This window comes from Ambystoma mexicanum, chromosome 10 (assembly GCF_040938575.1).
Source record: "Ambystoma mexicanum isolate Mex_15411 chromosome 10, UKY_AmexF1_1, whole genome shotgun sequence".
Lineage (NCBI taxonomy): Eukaryota > Metazoa > Chordata > Amphibia > Caudata > Ambystomatidae > Ambystoma > Ambystoma mexicanum.
In genome coordinates this window covers 722,619,805-722,638,021 of record NC_090932.1, presented here as the reverse complement: position 1 = coordinate 722,638,021, position 18,217 = coordinate 722,619,805, and the positions used below count along the sequence as shown (strand labels likewise).

The 18,217-nt window shown below is 43.3% G+C and overlaps 1 protein-coding gene across 1 annotated transcript in view; it reads right to left on the bottom strand.

Moving 5' to 3' along the window:
• LOC138493219 (carboxypeptidase B-like) overlaps nucleotides 1-18,217 on the bottom strand; it is a 36,402-nt gene that overhangs the window by 13,465 nt on the left and 4,720 nt on the right. Inside the window, exons 2-9 of the mRNA XM_069620368.1 lie at nucleotides 17,980-18,055; nucleotides 11,594-11,718; nucleotides 9,429-9,525; nucleotides 9,231-9,332; nucleotides 8,102-8,203; nucleotides 6,017-6,127; nucleotides 5,831-5,921; nucleotides 2,564-2,766 (exon numbers count right to left, since the gene is read on the bottom strand). Coding sequence (XP_069476469.1) covers nucleotides 2,564-2,766; nucleotides 5,831-5,921; nucleotides 6,017-6,127; nucleotides 8,102-8,203; nucleotides 9,231-9,332; nucleotides 9,429-9,525; nucleotides 11,594-11,718; nucleotides 17,980-18,055 — 907 coding nt within the window. The remainder of the gene's footprint in view (nucleotides 1-2,563; nucleotides 2,767-5,830; nucleotides 5,922-6,016; nucleotides 6,128-8,101; nucleotides 8,204-9,230; nucleotides 9,333-9,428; nucleotides 9,526-11,593; nucleotides 11,719-17,979; nucleotides 18,056-18,217) is intronic.

The following is an 18,217-nucleotide window of genomic DNA, read 5'->3' as shown; positions in this document are numbered from 1 at the left end:
AAGCCTTGCTCAAGGGCTTCTTTTTGCAATGGTGCAGGCAGGCTAAAAAACAGTGGCATGGAAGGTTGCCCAGAGCAGAGCCAGTGGTGGAGATTAATTCAAAACCTTCCATCCATCAACTTTTTGGTTCCTGTGTGAGAGAGAGTATGAATGGGTCCCTTGCTCACTTTGCCATGGGAACTAAGCAGCACCTCACTGATGAGGCCCAACAAAACTGAAACATGTCTGGGGTTGCTTGTATTTCTGGCAAAGTGGACCTGGCCTACGAGCTCAGGCTGGACTGCTCCCATTGGTGTTAGTAATTGACTGATTTGCATATGGCTGGACTCCTTTTGCAATGTCACAGACAGGTTAAACACAGTCGTGTGGTAGGTTGCCCAGTGCAGTGGCAGTGGTTGAGATTAATTCAAAAGCATCCACCTAACACATTTTTAGTTCTTGCTCCAGAGTTTCTGCAGATGCGCTAAATTTTAAGGTTTGTGAATCAAGTATGAGGAATGAGATGCAAATCAGAGATGATCATGGTTCTGTTTTGCTTCAGTCCAACCCTTTATGAATTAGGCATCTGACATGCCTTGAGGACTGTTTCTGTGGGCTTTTGGATTTCATTTGTATCTGTTTCTGTAGGCAGTTTACATCAGAATGCATAGCTGAATGGAAGACAGCAGAAATCGGACACACCTTTATTAACTGTTATACGATGGTGTTAATTTACTTATGAATGCTTATGAATGCTTTGGACAGTTTTGATAACAGGGATGGGTGGACTATAAAAGAATGTGTTTACTATGCATGTGTGAAGAAAGGCTTTACTTAACATCTTTAGTATAGGAGGTATTACTGAGGTATTACTGAGTGAGTGTTGCATGTGCAATCTCCCGCACTGCCTCCGGGCCACCCCTTGCACTGGGGTCTGTATCTGTACCCATACAGCCCCCCCTTTTTCTTCCTGCACTTATTGGACCTACCCTGTCTGCTGCCTTAAACCTAGCACTTGCAAATTGCTGGCTGCATTACCACTGTTTGTTGCCTTTATTATTTATTTATTGTTATTTATCTGTTTCTCCTCTGCTTCGCACTTTCCACCTCTCCCCCTTCCATGCACTTTTCCCCTCCCCCCTCTCCCATGCACTTGCGCGTTCTCAATGTCACTGGGCCTAGTAAGATCGCTGTTTTGTTCTCCCCTGTTCCCCTCCCTTGCCTTGTCGAGCTCTGAAACACTTGTGTACGAGCGCGATAGAAATAAATATCAATCAATCAATCAATGTGTGTGTGGGTGTGTGTATGTGTGTTTCTGTGTGTGTAAAACCAACATGTACTCCTTTCTTTTAATAAGTGAGTTGTTCGTCTACGATTTTATGAGCACTCTTTCCAGCTATATCTGAGGCTCTGTGAATGGGTGGATGTGAATGTAATTGAGTGATTGAAATAAGCTGAAGCAACATATGTTCCTTAATCTGATGGTTTGCTTCACTCTCAAACACGCAGGATCTAGGAATACCATCCTGTGACACGCTGGGTGTTTCTGATTAGGAGTTGCATCCCCTCATTCAGGCAAATCAATGGAAACTATCAATCACAGCAGATTCTGAGAATAACTTGCTCTGATATTTGTTGCGAACTATCTGATATGGAGGGAAAGAGTACACTTAACAGCTAATGTGAGTATCCATATTGCCTTTCCCCGTGGCTCTGGACAGGGGATGAACTTCAAGGGATTACTAGTAGGTTTGCTGTGATTAGCATGGCTTGTTAACTGAAAAAGCCATTTCTACTTTGGCAAACTGAGGTATGTTATTGGCCATACACACACCTCTTTTCGATTAGCAAGGCCTTTAAGGGCACGCTGGCACGGTACATTAGGGTTCGTGTTCCATCAAGTAGTCCAGCAAGTACACAACCAGATCAGTCACCTTTTTATCAGGTCTTTTGGGCCAGGCAAGGTGTCACAGAAAAGACCACACCTCTAATTTCTCTCCTTTCCCCCTGTGCACTTCCCTCTCTCCCCTTCTCCCCTTTCTTGTCTCAGCACTTGCACGCTCCGAATCGGCCTAGAAGGAACGCTTTTTGTTGTTTTTCATCCCTTCCTCCCCTTCCCGACCTTCCCCTCACCCCTGCTCTCATGCTATAGCGCTTGCACGTTCCGAATGTTTCAAGACCTTTGAAGAACGTTTGTTTTAGTTTTATATTTCTTCCTCATCCCTTTCCCCCGCCCACCTTGTCTTGATGCGCCGTGAAACACAATTTTTCTGTATAGTGCGCATTCCAAATAACTAATAAATAATTTATTTGCACTAGTAGTTCCTGTTGGGCTTTGGCTGCTCACCCAGACTAGAGTCTCATCGCAGCTGAAACAGGTATAAAGCTTTCCGTATTTTAGAAGTATATTTATTTTATTTATTTATTTTGCCATTTATATAGTGCTCATAGCCCAGAGGCATCTAGGCGCTTTCTGTATAAGAAGTAGATATATAGAAGTATAGATATTTATGTGAGATTATAATATGGGAGAACATAAAAAGTCTGAAACAAACATGTACTGTCATTGGCATAATGCACTTACCAGTTCAACGTTGTTGCTTGGAAGGCTGTAGGTATAGGAGTAGGGGTACAGCAGCATCTGACTATAGGAGTGAATGGTAAGGTATCCCTTGATAGACGAGAGGTTCCTACGAATGAAATCCGCCAAGGCCTTTGTCTCCTTCTCTGACTCCGGAGCAGCACCGCAATATGTGTCATCACATGGCTTCTTAGAGGCGCCAACAGCTGTGGACAGGAGCACATATTGGCTCAGTTATTGGGCATTTGCTACACAGTTTTCATCTTCACTTATAATCGTGCATATAGCTGTGTTAATCCTACCATAGGTGAATGGTCCTAGCTGTAGAGTAGCTATCTGGAGAGACTTTGTTTGAGGGGGCAGGGAACACAAAACAACATATCAAGGAAAGGTTTCAGCCAAGGCTGCATCGAATCACCCAGGGAGCAGCTTCCTTCACTTTGCAGCTTGTCTGTAGCATTAGAGAAGGGGGTCCAAAATGAGCCACCCAGACACTATATTTGGGGATGTATCTTAGCAGGCAAATAGAGTAAATGTCTGGCTGACATAAGCATGTTGATTTATTTATATAATTGTCAGCTGGTTCTGCACTACATTTCCCAAATGCATAGTTGCCGGGTAGGATTCGATTCACTTTAATTACAATCCTGTCTACATTACCCAAGGGATCCCTTTGCTTGTTACACCTCAGACTCTCAAAAGTAGAAGGCTGGGGCATAAGAGCAAGGAGTTGGCTGCTGCGGGCCTGAGACTCCTATAGATTAGGGCCATTTCTGCAACCCCTCTGATCTGCAATTTGCAGCAGTAAGGTTCTAAATGTGAGGGGTACATATGTTGGCATTTTCTATACTTGCTCAGGTCCAACTTGTTCTTTACCCTGCATACTCTTTTCAGACATTGAAAGGTGTGTCTATGTGCAGTCCTGGTTTTTCCAGGTGGAAGACTGCTAAACATAAGCCAGGATACAAGGTAGGTAATGTGTCCTGCTGATATCAGAACACCAGGCTGCTTTTCTGTTTGTGTTTTTCCATGTGCCATTAAATGAAATGCATTCATGACAATGAAAGATCTGTGACTGCAAATTCCTCTGAAACACTTGGCCTTCTCTCACTTTCCTCGTTTTAGAGAAACATGGCTCCATCTTCAGCAAAGTTGTCCATGATCATTATCAACACTTACAAATTGATCATACCAGCTGATCAGGAAGGGGTGTTGATATCAGAAATACCTCCTTCATGTTTTCCTCATTTGCCCCCTGCCACACACTTATTTTTAAATCCCCCACAATATTGCTTTCCCATAAGCACCTCGGCTTTCTGCACGATGTCTGCGGTTTTGAAGCTGCAGCCCCTGTCAATAATCCCCATAATACCTTATTTGAGATTGTAATAGTCTTCGAGGAAGCAACCAGTCCTCTATCACTTTGAAATGTCTACATTTCTTCCATTTCCTAATCTCACACAACTCTTTTTAATTCATTATCTATCATGCCCTGTCCCCTCCCTGTCTCCATGTGGGCGCATTGAAACAGTTCTTGCTACCTGTATTAGCGCCTAACAAGGGACCAATAAATAAATAAATAATGCCGTTAGCAACTCATAGCCATTGCAACATTGTTGAATTTGTAATGATTCTGTTCATGACCTTGCTTTATCAGATCCCATTCTTTGCTTCTGAACTGATCACTGTAGCAACAATTATTACTGGGATTTACCACTATAATTATCTACTTAGGTCAACTCTATGCAGGCTGTGACACCAAAACACTTCAACAATGTATTCCCTGTTATCAGAATACTTCCCCACTGATGAGCCTTTACATAATGAATATTTTGGGACCTTGCCTCTCAGCTATCAGTTGCCCAGGCTATTTGCTTTGCCTGCCAACTTCCCTCCCACGATCACTGTTATTACCCTCGTCCCCTTTCCATGTAAGAACTCCCAAGCCAAACCTATTCGTTCCTGAAACACAATCAAATTCTCCGGTCACGAATGTCAGGCTTATCCTGCTCAGAAGATTCAGGGCCTGATTTACACAAGCGTTTTACAATAGTGCAATCCCATTGAAAGTCGCTTTGTAAATTAGGCACTTTTTTACAATAGCTAACATGCTATAAGGCCCATGACAGGAGCAGGGCTTACAACACTTATCTGTTATCTGTTGATCTGTACCTTGGGCTGCAGATTATGTGATCTTCCGCCCGAAAATAGCCTTTAAAAGTCTTGAAAGTTAGACTTAAGATTGCATGCTGATGAACCTCAGGTAATCACTCAGTAACGCTTTGCTGACAACTGTTGATTGACCTCATATTAATCATGAAAATCAAGTACATTTTGGGTTTCTACGAATGATGCGTGACAAATGCAGTATATGTGGTGCAGAGGTGTAAACAGGGGAGGGCCTTGAGCGGGCAAGGCCCACCCAAAATCTGTAAATGCCCACTGAGCAGCACTATGTGTCCATTTACAGATGTTAATGCCACTGCTGTGGGGCTGCATACATTAGCTTCAAGCCCAACTTGTTAGACAATCCTGGCTACGCCTCTGATGTGGTCTTGTATAGTACGCATCTGCCCATTTTTTAAAGTCTCATGGTTCATGGTTCCACGAAATAAATACGGGCGGTTGTTGTGTAGTTGGGTAGAGGTGTGAAAATGAGGGTGTTGATGAGCGCAAGACAGAAGTAAACACGTTGTGAGTGCCTCTGTGTTATTATGTGGTTTGTGATGGTGACAGTTGCGTATATGTGTTATCTGGAGGGGTAAACCTCAGAACCATTAGATGACAGCACTGTGAAAGCAGACGGGCTGCTGGGATAGAGGGGTAGGTGATAGGTCTGAATATGTAGAGAACACGGTTGGACTGGGAACCAAAAGAGGCCCTGGAATTCATTTTCAAAGTAGCCCCATATTACACATTTTCCCCTAACCCAACCGTTTTCCTATGGTAAAATTTGGAAATACCACACAAACGAGACCCAGGGAGCAGAGGCCTACTGGGAAATCTCCAGAGTTCCCTACATGCCTGTCCATCCCTGGTAGAGAACCATGCTATGAGCATTTAGTGCTCTGCTTAAGGCGGCCCTGGTTGTTGGGGTTGGTGTAATGGTGCTAAGAAATTGAAAGGTGAGTCGATGAGTAAACAAGGATTCCGTTTTTCCTCTCTATCTAGTTTGACCCCATGTGTCTACCTAATGGCAAAAGAAAATCCAATATTCAAAGGATGCACTTTTATATACAGCATGCAATCATTAATGAAATAGAGACTTACTGCACCAGCCAGCATTCATATTCCTGTTGGGATCTGTGCCAATGCAGTTGCTGTTAGCGTTCCGGGACCGAGTCTTTCTCCACATGCGGTTCTGCAATTAAACGTTGGACGCATGACATTTAAATAGTGACGCCCCATTGGGACTTATGCTTTTTCTGGGTATTTCGCAAGGACACCGATACATACATTTGTCCAGGTGTAGGCGTATCCATCGACATTCACGACCGGCAAGATGTAGAAGTCAAGGGTGTCAAGGAGGCTGGTCATCTGGGTTTCAGAGCCGTAGGTGCGGACAGCCTGTCAGTCAAGAAGAGATGTTCACATTATCTCATGAGGATTCCTTCAATCATGCTAAAGCATGGGTGCAAAAACTCTTTTGCATTAAGAATTCATATGTATGTCTAGAAATACAGTGGATATCCAAGCGATTTGAATTATGTTCTCGCTTCACAAGACTCAATAGTACAAACAACGCTTGAAGGCTGTCCTAATATCCCTTGAGGTGGCCAATCTATTGTCAAGCAACAACCAATACTTTTACACAAACTGATAGCAAATTTGTATTGAGTGTTTCATGCCTGATTCCTCATACTTCGAAGCATTGCCATAGTTGGTCAACGTATTGCCCAGTTTAATGGTGCTCAGTTTTTGAACCTCGGTAGGATGAAGGGCTGCTGGAGTTCCAACATGTCCTTTTGGGGTGGACCATGACTCATTAGCATGCACTTTTCTGCTTCTTTGATAGCACAGATGAAATATAAAACAATGGCATACAATGCAGCCTGGAATAAAGCCCAGTGGTTATGATTTATGGACAGATCTCCATGAATCGGTTTTTGGTAGTTATAAGGAACCCGCTAGGGAGAATAGGTTTTCTCAGACGAGAGTCCTCAGCCTGCCATGCCATCACGCTACATTGTATGGTGAGGCCCAACAGGGCTGACACATGCACCATGTTTGCTTGCTTGCCCGATTCAGAAGTGGTGTGGCCCAGTAGTTAAAGCGGGACTGCCTTTCTGGGGTTGAATCGAGACTGATTTGCAAAAGGGGTTGCACTGGGTATACGGGCAAAACCAAGCTAAAGCAATGGAATAGGAAGAGGCTCAGTGAAATTCCCATTGGCTCTGACTGATTCAAAGTGTTCCATCCTTCGTTCGGTTGTTTCAGGAATACAGATCTGTGACCGCAGATTGCAAACAGTTCTCTGAAAGGAGTACTTCACTTCTTGAGCTATCATACTTATACATTAGAAGGGTATTGGAAACACATTCATTTGATAAGTGATTAGAGTGGCTGGGTAATGGAAAAGTAGAAAGTAGAAACGATCATCCAATGATTATGTAAAATTGTAATGTCATTGTGCCATGCCTCATGGGCAAGTGCTGTACCCTGCTGTTCAGGGATGGTTTGTTGCTCCCCTGGTTGGTGCCACACCTTATGGGACATCGGACAGGCACTTCTGCCATGGTGACCGAGGTGAAGAGATATTCAGCATGTGGTATGCGAATGATGTCTTCACCTGGCGATCTGTGTAGCACCTATGCTATGCCTTACAATGTTCCTTCACATCGGCTTTGCAGCCCTGATAGCCAACGTTGTGTGTTTCTGCTTTTAGTACATGAGTGGAGTGTGGTCCATGTTAAGGCTGCCATTTTGCATAGGGCTCACCAGGGTCTGAATTTGCTACTACTGAATACTCTTGGCCTAAATCTTGATCCGCTATCAGGATTTCATGTGTAAAGCCTTGCCGCCCTTACAAAACTAGCATACTCTATGGATCTAGGGAAGTTCATGATTGTCTATATAATTTTTCATGAAACGACGCAAGTAAAGGTGGGACGGAAACAATGGCCCTCTGAAAGAGACATGTGGCCATGCTTCCAGTCACAGTTCTCCCATGGCATCTCTCAACGGCCCTTAACCTAGAGCATTAGAGAAGTGGTCGGCGAAACAATTCCCTGTAGGATATGTTGCAAGGTGTTATCGAAAAATGATTTGGAACGTGTGAGGTTAACACAGAGCGCCAGGGGATCACTACGGTGGTGATAGTGTGCGGTATAAATATCCATTAACATTAACTGCCGATAAAGCTTATGTATCATGAAACTGATTCGCAACAACGCCCTGGTGCCTCAGGGTTAAGGCACTTTACACATGAAAAAATAAATAAATACATATAAATAAAAAAATATAGTGCATGAGAGGAATCACTTTTTTAAAATGTAACATTTGAATGTTAAAGATCCTAGGTAGAAGAAAAGATGTCCTTACCTCTTTCACGAACCATTGGCAGAAAGCTGGGGAAATCCACTCCCTGGCATGGAAGCCACAATCCATGAAGATTGCTTTCTTGTTAGGGGCGCTCTTTCCAACCTGTTATACAATAAAGAAAAGCAAACAACATGTATCAGAAATCCTTGAAAAGTCGCCAGGTGCGCATAATAAGTTTGAGGGAAATGTTCTGGCTCTCTAGCATTGGACTGCAAATTCATAAGTGAGATTTAGGATCAGTTTGTTATATAAAAGAATTTGCAAAAACCTTTTCTAATTGGGAACCTTTAATTAGTGACACGAGATGCACTGCATAGCAACCTAAGAGGAGACGTTTGCAATGACTTTAACTCCGTACTATTTTACGTATATTTCAATGATGTGGTATAATAAATGAAACACATATGTTTACGTATTGTCCAAATCTTTTGAAGAAATCCTTTGACTTTAGCATTTGATTTAATAATATTTTGTATTAAAAATGCAACACCGGTTAGGATGACCTTAAACCTGACTCCTTCCGATAATTCAATCTAAAAGCTTCTAAAATACAATTTAATGAAAACAAACTAACTTAATAGCTTGACTTCAATAGTTTGTCCTCCAAACATTAATATATGTATTTGCTTAAAAAGGTTAGAAATGGAATGTTTGTAAAGGCTGTACAACTGCCAATGGTTTCATTTGTTTTGCATCCCCTCTAAAACTTTTTTGAGAGCTGTCGCAAAGCGGCTACTTATCTTACAAGATAAATGCCAGAGTATTCCCTGAGATCTGGTTGGCTTCCTTCCATGATGGAAAACTGAAGTTACCCAAGCCCACTTCCCAAGACATGTGCAAGGCATGCCAGTGCCATTGGCTGGACTCTTGTGCCATTCTAGATCCAAGCATTGTTTTTTTTATCCATCCCAGAATTAACCCCAGTAAATCCACCACACTTTCAAGTGATCTGGATGACAAATGCTTCATCCTTGTTGGCATATAAATAGGAGCCCCTCAGGAAAGAATAGGAGATCTAGGACATAGAACTTTTTCATGTGATATTATTTAATAAAAAGGACCAAAGAAGGCAAGACGCCACTGCCACTTAACCCCCCCCACCCCATTAGAATTTTTTTTCGGGAAATACCTTAAGAACGTAGATAGGGCGATTCTCATATGACGTTCCAATCTGAGAGCGAGAGATGAGCGATGGATGCTGAGAAGCCATGCTAGCAGTCCAGGAAACAATCTGTTTAAGACAAACGAGAGAGATGATGCTATAAAATATCATCTCTAGACTTAAACGTGATGAACACAATGGAGCGAATACGGCTCAATATCTCACCGAGTTATAGTCATTGTACTTTTCATAACTGTGAGCAGCACGAATGTTGCTGTCACGCTGGTTCTCCAAGGCAGACTGCAGGTCATCGATCAGAATGCTACATAAATAAATCAGATTCATGAATAATTGGTAGAATTTGCATTGTATTTGAACATTACCAAGTGTGCACCCCATGATGCATCGTGTCATTGCAATCGATTAGATCCAGAATCATTCTCTAATTATGTACAATTGGAAAAGTTTATAAAATGGTTGAATGGATTATACAAAGTGTGTATGCTATGATGCAGTGCTTTAAGCTAGTTTGCTCTTCCTGAATTTTAGGGATGGGCATCTCTTTGCTATTTCACATGGTCTAAGGATGTGTGACTCCAATGGTGTTTCAGAGGTTACCTCTAAAGTTTTCCATAGGCGTAATGTAGATTTTCACTGCATTTTCGGATCATGATTTTGGGATATTGACAAAATGATTTTTTTCATGAGATTTAAATATATTTTCATTTACAGTGGTTCAGGTGTCTTCTTCTGTGATTCTTGAGATGATAGCTTTGGGTATGTTTTGAGTGGGCATGGTGGTGTCAATGTAGCTCTTCTGCATGCAAATGTTAATTTCTTACTGTTTTTAAAATTGTATATTGAAAAATAACTTGTTTACAAATGTAGACAGTCTCATCCTATGTACTTTCCAATGTAAATACATCTTTCACTGTTTCAATTTAACAATATTTTCTTAATTTCTAGATTTTGTATCCAGTATTAGTACCCAGCAAGGGCGCAGTCAGAATGAAAGAATCATTCTGATTGGCCCACGTCAAGGCGTTACCTGGCCGGGAATCCTTCGGTTGGGGATCCATTGCCATTGTCCTCAGTGGGGACAACCAGCTCCGAGCCTCCCCACGGCTGAACGGCGGCCTTCGCTCCCCGCCGAGGGCACAGGTAAGGCTTTTTTTTTTCCCTTTCCCTTTCCTCCCTCCTTTGTCAAAGGTGGGGGACGATGGCAGTCTCCAGCCGTGTGGAGACTCGGAGTGGGGGCATCCCCGCTCCGTGCCTCCACACGGCTGGAAGCTTCCATCGTCCCCCAGCCGGGGACCCAGGTACGTTTATTTTTTTTCCTTTTTTTTCCCCCTCTATCCCAACCCCACTTACCTTCTTCTCTGTCTTCTTTTGGGAAAGGACGCGCTGGGAAGACTTCTGTTCCCAGCGTGTCTGCTCCCGATGGCCGCCATGGGCATTTTATTGGTCATTTCTTTTTTGTTTTTGTGTCGCAGAACAGAAAAAAATGCTTTTAGTGCCCCGGTCACGCAGATATTGCGGGCCGGGGTACTCATAGCCATATGCCCCTGGTGGTGGGGGCATTACCGACTCTGGTAATGCCCCGGGGCCTTCGTTAAGGCTCTCGTTTCGCACGGGCCTATAACTATGGGCTCCGGGGCATTACCTGAGTCGGTAATGCCGCCGCCGGTCTGGGAATATTGCTTAATTGTCAACAACTTTACATATATCTCACCAACATTTGCTGTAAAGAATTATGTCTAATATGAATGAAATTGGCAGTGTCAACCTTTACGTTTCGAGACATTTTTTAACACTTAGACGTGGGGAACCTTAGGGCAGAGAAATACAAATATGTATATATCTATAAAATCTACACAAATCCAGTAAAGAAGAAAACCTAAATACAAGACACTGCTGGTGACACCAGTTTATTAGGGTGTCTTGCACATCATCATTCTACGGTGCATCAGGTCTAAAATCAGATGATGATGGCCATTTCTTTATAGGAAGACAGTCTAATACATGCTGTCATTCGTAAACCAATAAAACACACTTCAATACAGTTGAGTTAATACATCCAAATCACCAAGGACATCATTTTCTCAGTTTGATACCAGAATGATCCTCTGTTATTTGAACTTGAGCTACAGCACAGAATGGAGACCTGAAAATATTTCTAGTGAGTAGTAAAAACCTGCAATGTATACACAATGCCTGCAAATGTTACATCCTTATGCTGCAACTGCAAACTAGAGCATGTATTGAGGTGGCCCCAATATTAGCACAGCATTCTGGAGCCTGCAATTTCGCATTCAGGTACTCTGTTGCCACAGACACTAAACATGCACAGCTATTGTGTGAAGGAACCACAGAATCAAAGAGGAACATACGTGTATTGCACTCCACTTTCTGCAAGCAATCTCTCGACCCTGTAGGTTTTTTGCGCCTCCACGCGGAAATCCACATGCATTTCAGGCTTGATAAGTTCAACGGAATCTGGGGACCAGAAGTCAGCCTGAAGCGAGGGTCAAAAATAGGACAATAAGCATCTTTGTCATCAACTCATTGGCTTGGCTTAAGCATTCAGAATAAATGGGTATTTGAGGGCATGCACGGGCTATTGCATTCAATGTTGTTGGTTTGAAAATGGTGAAATAATGAGCAATGAACAAAGGGGAGGGAGGAAAGGAAACACATGTGTGCAAACACGTCATTGTTGGTTATGATGAATCAATTGGACAGCATTCTGTCACTAAATTGGTCAGTTTTGAAAGCATGCTGTATTTAACAAATACAGCATGTGGCAAACACCTCATTATTCATAATGGGCGTGGTCATTGAAAATAGACAGAATTGCACATAGTCCCTATTTCGACCAATGCAGCGATACTCATAATGAGCACGCCAGTGCTGGCACGGCCGCACCTATTTAGTGGGGCAGATGGCATTGTCTGTAAACTGAAGATCAGAATCAGCAGTTTGCATGGTCCCAGAATGCCTAAAACCCAGAAAGGAGGAGTCACCAGCGAAATCCCCAGCAACCCCTTGATGAGATGGTACCAGGGCACCAGCCAATAGTCACAGGGCTGCACCTGAAACCAAAGAAGACAGAGGAGTGGTACAACAGAATCAGGAGATGGCAGTGCTAATTCTCAGCCCTCCAGCTACAGAGAACGGAAATGCTAGGCCAGGGGTCTGTAAAGTGCAGTTCTCCAGAATATTTTGGACTACAACTCCCATGATCCCTCCAAATTGACTTTGCAGTTTAGGGCTGATGGAAGTTGTAGTCCAAAACATCTAGTGAGCCAAAGGCTATAGACCCCTACTCTAGGTTATAGAGAGTCCGCATTGTATTCTGCGTAAACAAAATACTGGCATGTAGTTGCACTTGTATTACTAATGATTGCATGGTGCATGAACCAGTATAGCAGATTGTAATTGCCCCGCCCCCAACTTCTAATTACAGACTGCACTAACTGGGAGCAGGATCAGTATCCGACATTAAAAGCAACTTAGTGCCCAATTCATGGAATTTTTTTGGTTCAATGAGACATTGCCCTGCTGAAATGTGACTTTGCACTGCCGACGCAATCCCTGATTCATGGAACTGTGCAAAGTGTATTTTTGCTGTGCAAAGTCAGTACACAGTCATTTTTGCTGAACAAAATGACTTTGCACGGCAAAAATACTCTTTGCACAGTTCTATGAATTAGGGTTTGTGCCGGCAATGCAAAGTCACTTTTCAGCAGTGCAAAGTCACCTTGTACCATGCAAAAAATTCCATGATTCGAGCCCTTAGGGCCTAATTCATGGAACTATTAGCGCAGTGAAAAATCGCTTCGTACTGCGCTAAACGTTCCATGAATTAAGCCCTTACTCCTCTTGTGCAGTTAAACTGTCTATGTGTGTTATATGCAGTGAGCTCGGGCACTGTCTGCCTGCAGTCATTATTTTGTAACTAATTATTGGGCAGTCACTGCCATTTCAGGTCAATGTCAGGCTGGCATGGGATCTGGGAGGCCTCTTGCTGGAGAATCCTTCAAAAGGACACGGGATTTATTTTGGCATGATCTGCATTGGGAGCCAGAGGACGGGGCATATTTTCTCACTGGCACAGCGTCTTTTTGTGCCCAAGGAGGCGATGTGGAGTAGAAGCATAGGGGGCGGAGAAGGCAGCTCATTAATTGCAGAATGTTTACACTTCACCTTGAAGTCAGTGACTACACCCTCCATATTCCCGGATAATTAAAAAATGCCAGGCTGGGCAGTCATCCCACGAACACTGTAATAATGATTTTGCTTTGCACAGCCATTTTTACACTGCACGGAAACAAATGCAAGCACGTGGGCTCGGTTTTCTTTTTTTTTTTCACATGGCGTGTTATTGGGTTTCCAAGGGCACTGGAAACACAGAGGCCTGATAACAGAATATGTAAAGCCACCTGCAAAAATCAGAAAAGAACAGATGAGTTGGCCTACTGACAGCCATGAAAAGAGGGTGGAATACGTCTAACATCTCATTCCGCGTGCATGAGTCCTACAGACACATCTAACAACTGCTGCTCCGTGAGGTTTTGGACTACAACTCCAATCAGCCTTTGCCAGTGCAGTCAGTCATTGGTGAAAGTTCATGTGAGGCATAGTGCAAACAACCTCTCCCTGGAGTAAGGCAGCCTGGTGATCAGTTTCTAGACACCCTTTTGGGCTATTGTTGTGCTGTAGCATATAGTAAATTCTAAATAGACCAAACGCATTAACAGAGTTCTGGAAGCCTCTTTTCCCAGAGCTTTCGCACTGCTGGGAAAAATCCTCACCATGGAATAAACATGATTGCAGGGCCAGACAACGGCCGGATTGCTGCCACCATACAACGTGCCCATTTCGGATTGTACCGCTCTAAAAAGCCCTAGGGTCAGGTTTGATACACGCGTGGCCTCTGTTACATCCCTACTAGTAGTGGCTCAGGTGACAGCATATATTCGCCTTAACGTAGAACCTGCCATGGGTTTTTGATATCAGCCTCAGTGCTGTAGCACAAGATGGAGGAGACAGAAGAGGGGCTATATACATGTAGTGTAGGACAGTGGAGAATGCTGATACCGAGCCTGAGCTGCTTGGGGAGCAAAGAAAGGGCCCCGAAGAGTGTGCGCTCCAGCTTCTTTCGACATTGTGAACTATTTTAATGTGCAGGGTTGATGATCCCAATCAATGCCCTTGACACGTATATTGCACTCAAAGGAGCTGGCACACTTTCTTCTACTGTTACAAGTCTGATAGGGATCTACCTCAAAACATCGAACTTTTTACTGTGAGTCCCATAACATCGACTTTTTTTCTTTTAATCTATTTCTGTGCCAATGTCTGCAGGGAGAGACCCCTGCAGACCACCCCTCCCAGCCCCCACACCATAATTAAGACCCCACCCCCCCCCCTCCGTTATATATCATTTCAGTTAAATTCAGTGTTAAAAATCCCATGCTAATGGATTTGCAGTAAAATGGTTCGATGTTTTGGTACGATACCGTCTGATAGAAGTGACCTAAATCCTTTTATCATCGGAGAAAGCAGCAAATTCGAGGGATACAGAGTAAGGTAGCTGCAATGCGTAACATAGTGAGTAGTGGCTAGTCAGCCAATCCTGTGTACAATTCTGTATCATTTCCAGATGGAAATAAAATACATTAAGGATCACAAATCGAGCCAGCCCTGTTTGCATTAAGCTGAACTTAGCTTCCAGCTGCCTTCAGGTTGTCAAGAGTTTAAAATTTCCCATAACCCCATGCTTGAAAATGAGATTTTGAATTAATGTTGTTTGTTGAAAGACAAAAACACTTGCCTCATCATGAGTTGGGTCGTAGCTGTTAATTGGGGCGGTAACGCTATTCCCGCCACATTTAAGGGCTGGCCCGATCATGAGTTTGGCGCTAAATGGGCTGTTTTAACGCCAGTTTTTTCTGGAGGTGAAAATCCCATTTAGCATCCTGTTTCAGCCCAATTACCACCAGCTGTATTAACGTACAGTATTGGCTCCGAAAATGCCCCATTTGGTCCAATGTATCCAATGGGGAATGAGGATTTACCGATGATGCCCAACCCGTGATGCAGCGCTAATAATGCCAGACTGTGTGGCTCTAACGCAATTACAGTTGGGTGGTATTACCGTCGGGATATCTCCCAACTCGTGATGAGGCCCTTAGTGTAAAGGTTTTATGTAGTCCCATAATGCTTCACTGTTCTGAATGAACTATGCTACTGCTGGATGTGTCAGTGTAACCGTTGTGGCTTCTGTGTTCATGTTTACTGTAGATTGCCCATGGAGACAGGGGTTTTAGAAAGTGACAAACAAGATGACCCCAAACACCTCTTTTTGAGCACCTTCTATTATCGAGGATTAATGGCATTAATGAGACAGTCCTGGTAGAGGCACCAGGTTGTAAGGTTTCAGTGGCTAAATAAAGTGTTTTAAAAAAAAGGTTTTTCTCAATGTTCCTTTTGCTGGATAGTTACAATATTTAATGTGCAATGGGCCCGCTTCAAGAATCGGACAAGACATATATTCTGGGTTTACGTAAAAAAACACATTATTGAAAAAATAACTCAACGAAGATTGATTTTTCCTCACATTGATTTTTGTTATCTGTGCTTTTCTAAGTTTATTGCTTTTTAATAAAAGTTAATGTATTGCTGAGCGGCATTATCCATACAGCAATTAAAATGAGATGGATAAGATCAGCCGCCAATCTGAACTTTGGAATGAGGAAATAGAAAGAGTGGCTTCATTTTAGAACCAGGTAGAAAATTGAACTTGAACTCTCCCTGTCACATTCTTTCATTCTCTCCCTCTCTCTCTCTCCTGCACTCACTCTCCCCTCTCTCTCCAATTACCCCATGCCCTGTTTGGTGTTTCCCCCTAAAGGATACTCCTCATCTGAAACGATGGGCATTTGGCAGGGTCCCAAGTGCTTCCCTGATCTGGAATGTGTTCTCCTTTCCTGCTACTCTCTGTGCATGTGAGCACATGCACGGGGACACTTTGACTGTGCCCAGTGCCAACTTGCCAAAACACCTTGGTTTCCTATCCAGACCATTTCCATGTATTAGTGGGTGGCTGACCTTTAGAGATGTGCTTGTCTCAAATGGGCTTCCAGAGGGTTCTCTTATCCTTCCACAGTTTGGACAGTTCATCCACTTGCTACTCCTCTCTACTCTTGCAGCAAATCTACTGATAATGTGCTGGAAAATCGAACACTGCTTTTATGATATATGATATGATTAGTTATTTATAACGCGCTTAATACCCAGAGGTTTCTAAGCGTGGACCCGGGGGATCGAACCTGTGTTGCTCTGTGTCGTCTTGCTTCCAAGGCGAGCATGTTGCCTCTGAGCTATCCTCCTGAAACTTTTGTAGAACCAGCTCATCTAAGCCAGTAAATACAATTAGCTACCGGTCGAGGGGTGCCAACCAATTAGGTTGCTTGGATTGTGGGCTAAATCCCACAATCTCAGCCCTCGTTCTGCGCAGCCTGACGGCTGCTTCCCCACCCCGCCATATTGTCCTCTTCAGGCATCATGTCCTCCCCTCGCCCCTACCTCACACATCTTATACTTTTGGTGGCGGCAATTGCTGCCTCCACTCCAGCATCTGTCCTGGCCCCCTAGCTACCATGGAAATAGAGGAGGGCATCTGCATGGAGCCCGCCTTCCAGCTCTATGGCGGCCATCTTAAATACATACCTGTTAGCACCCCGGGATTCCAGATTTAAAACCTGTGCTGACAATAGCAATAACACCCGTTTTGGCACGCCCGATCAGGTGGTAACGTTGCAATGGTCCACCGTGAAGGCTCTCACAAGTACATCAGAAAAGGAATTCTGTAACCATTAATTGTGTGTATTGAAGTGTTTGTGCCACTTGCATTTTCGAAGGAGTACATGTTTGAGATGATGTGCTTGTTCAAGGAAACAATCTTCTGCCTAGGTGAATAGTTGTTTCCAATTGCAAAGCATTTGACATACTTAGGTAGATGTGAGGACGTCTAGATGATTCTATAAGCACATCACCTCTTGGCTGCCATTACTCAATTTCTGCATTGCTGCTCAGTGGACTGGCAAAATAAAGCCATACCATAATTTTGCTCCTGGCTATGCTCTGTGACTGAAGGAAATGCCAGAGAGTAAAGCAAATACAAACAGACTTAACACTGCTTCATGCCGGATTTCTCCCACTTCTAAGCACTTTAATAACATGTGTTATTATCAAATGTAATGGTACTCAATATATTGGCCTTGGTACCCAATTTATCCACCTGTGAAGCAGGGAGGGCTGAAGGAGCCCTGTCATGGGAATGGAGCTTACAAAGCATGTTTACCCTATAAAGTGAGTGCCTAACTCTTCAGTTTTCCACCCAGACCTACAATTAGCAAAGGGGCATAAGGAAATAAAAGGTACTAGGGGGGTGTTTCTACCCTGTATAAATGATGAAAAAATGAAAAAAAGGGTGAGAGGAACAGACCATAGAAAAACAAATCACAGGCGGTAAAACACATCTTCAAAAATGTATGAAAAACAAAATTTGCCATGAAAAGAATAGGAACGGTATGGACATGACCCCCGACACACAGGAGATTGTTAGCATTGTCACAGGAGGCATCTTATATAATAATACAACATAAAACATAACTAGCATTTGAAGTCTTGTATGTGCAAAAATGTCACCACACAAGGAATAAGCAGGAGCATTTCTTTAGGCTTTTAGTGGTTATTATGTGTACATCACCTGGATAGAACTGGTCAAGGATGTGATGAAGGCTACTTCCTCTTCATTCTGAGGGGTTGCACGAAACACCTTCTCCCTGTCAGAGAAAATACATACGAATGTAGACAGTTCATTACAAACCCTCTCCGTTCCTAATCATATACACAGCTCTCTGATTTTCAAGTTTACATCCCATTGTGCACTCTGTGTTACAATGCACCTGAGATTACAACCTGCTGGAGGCTGTGCACCCATGCAT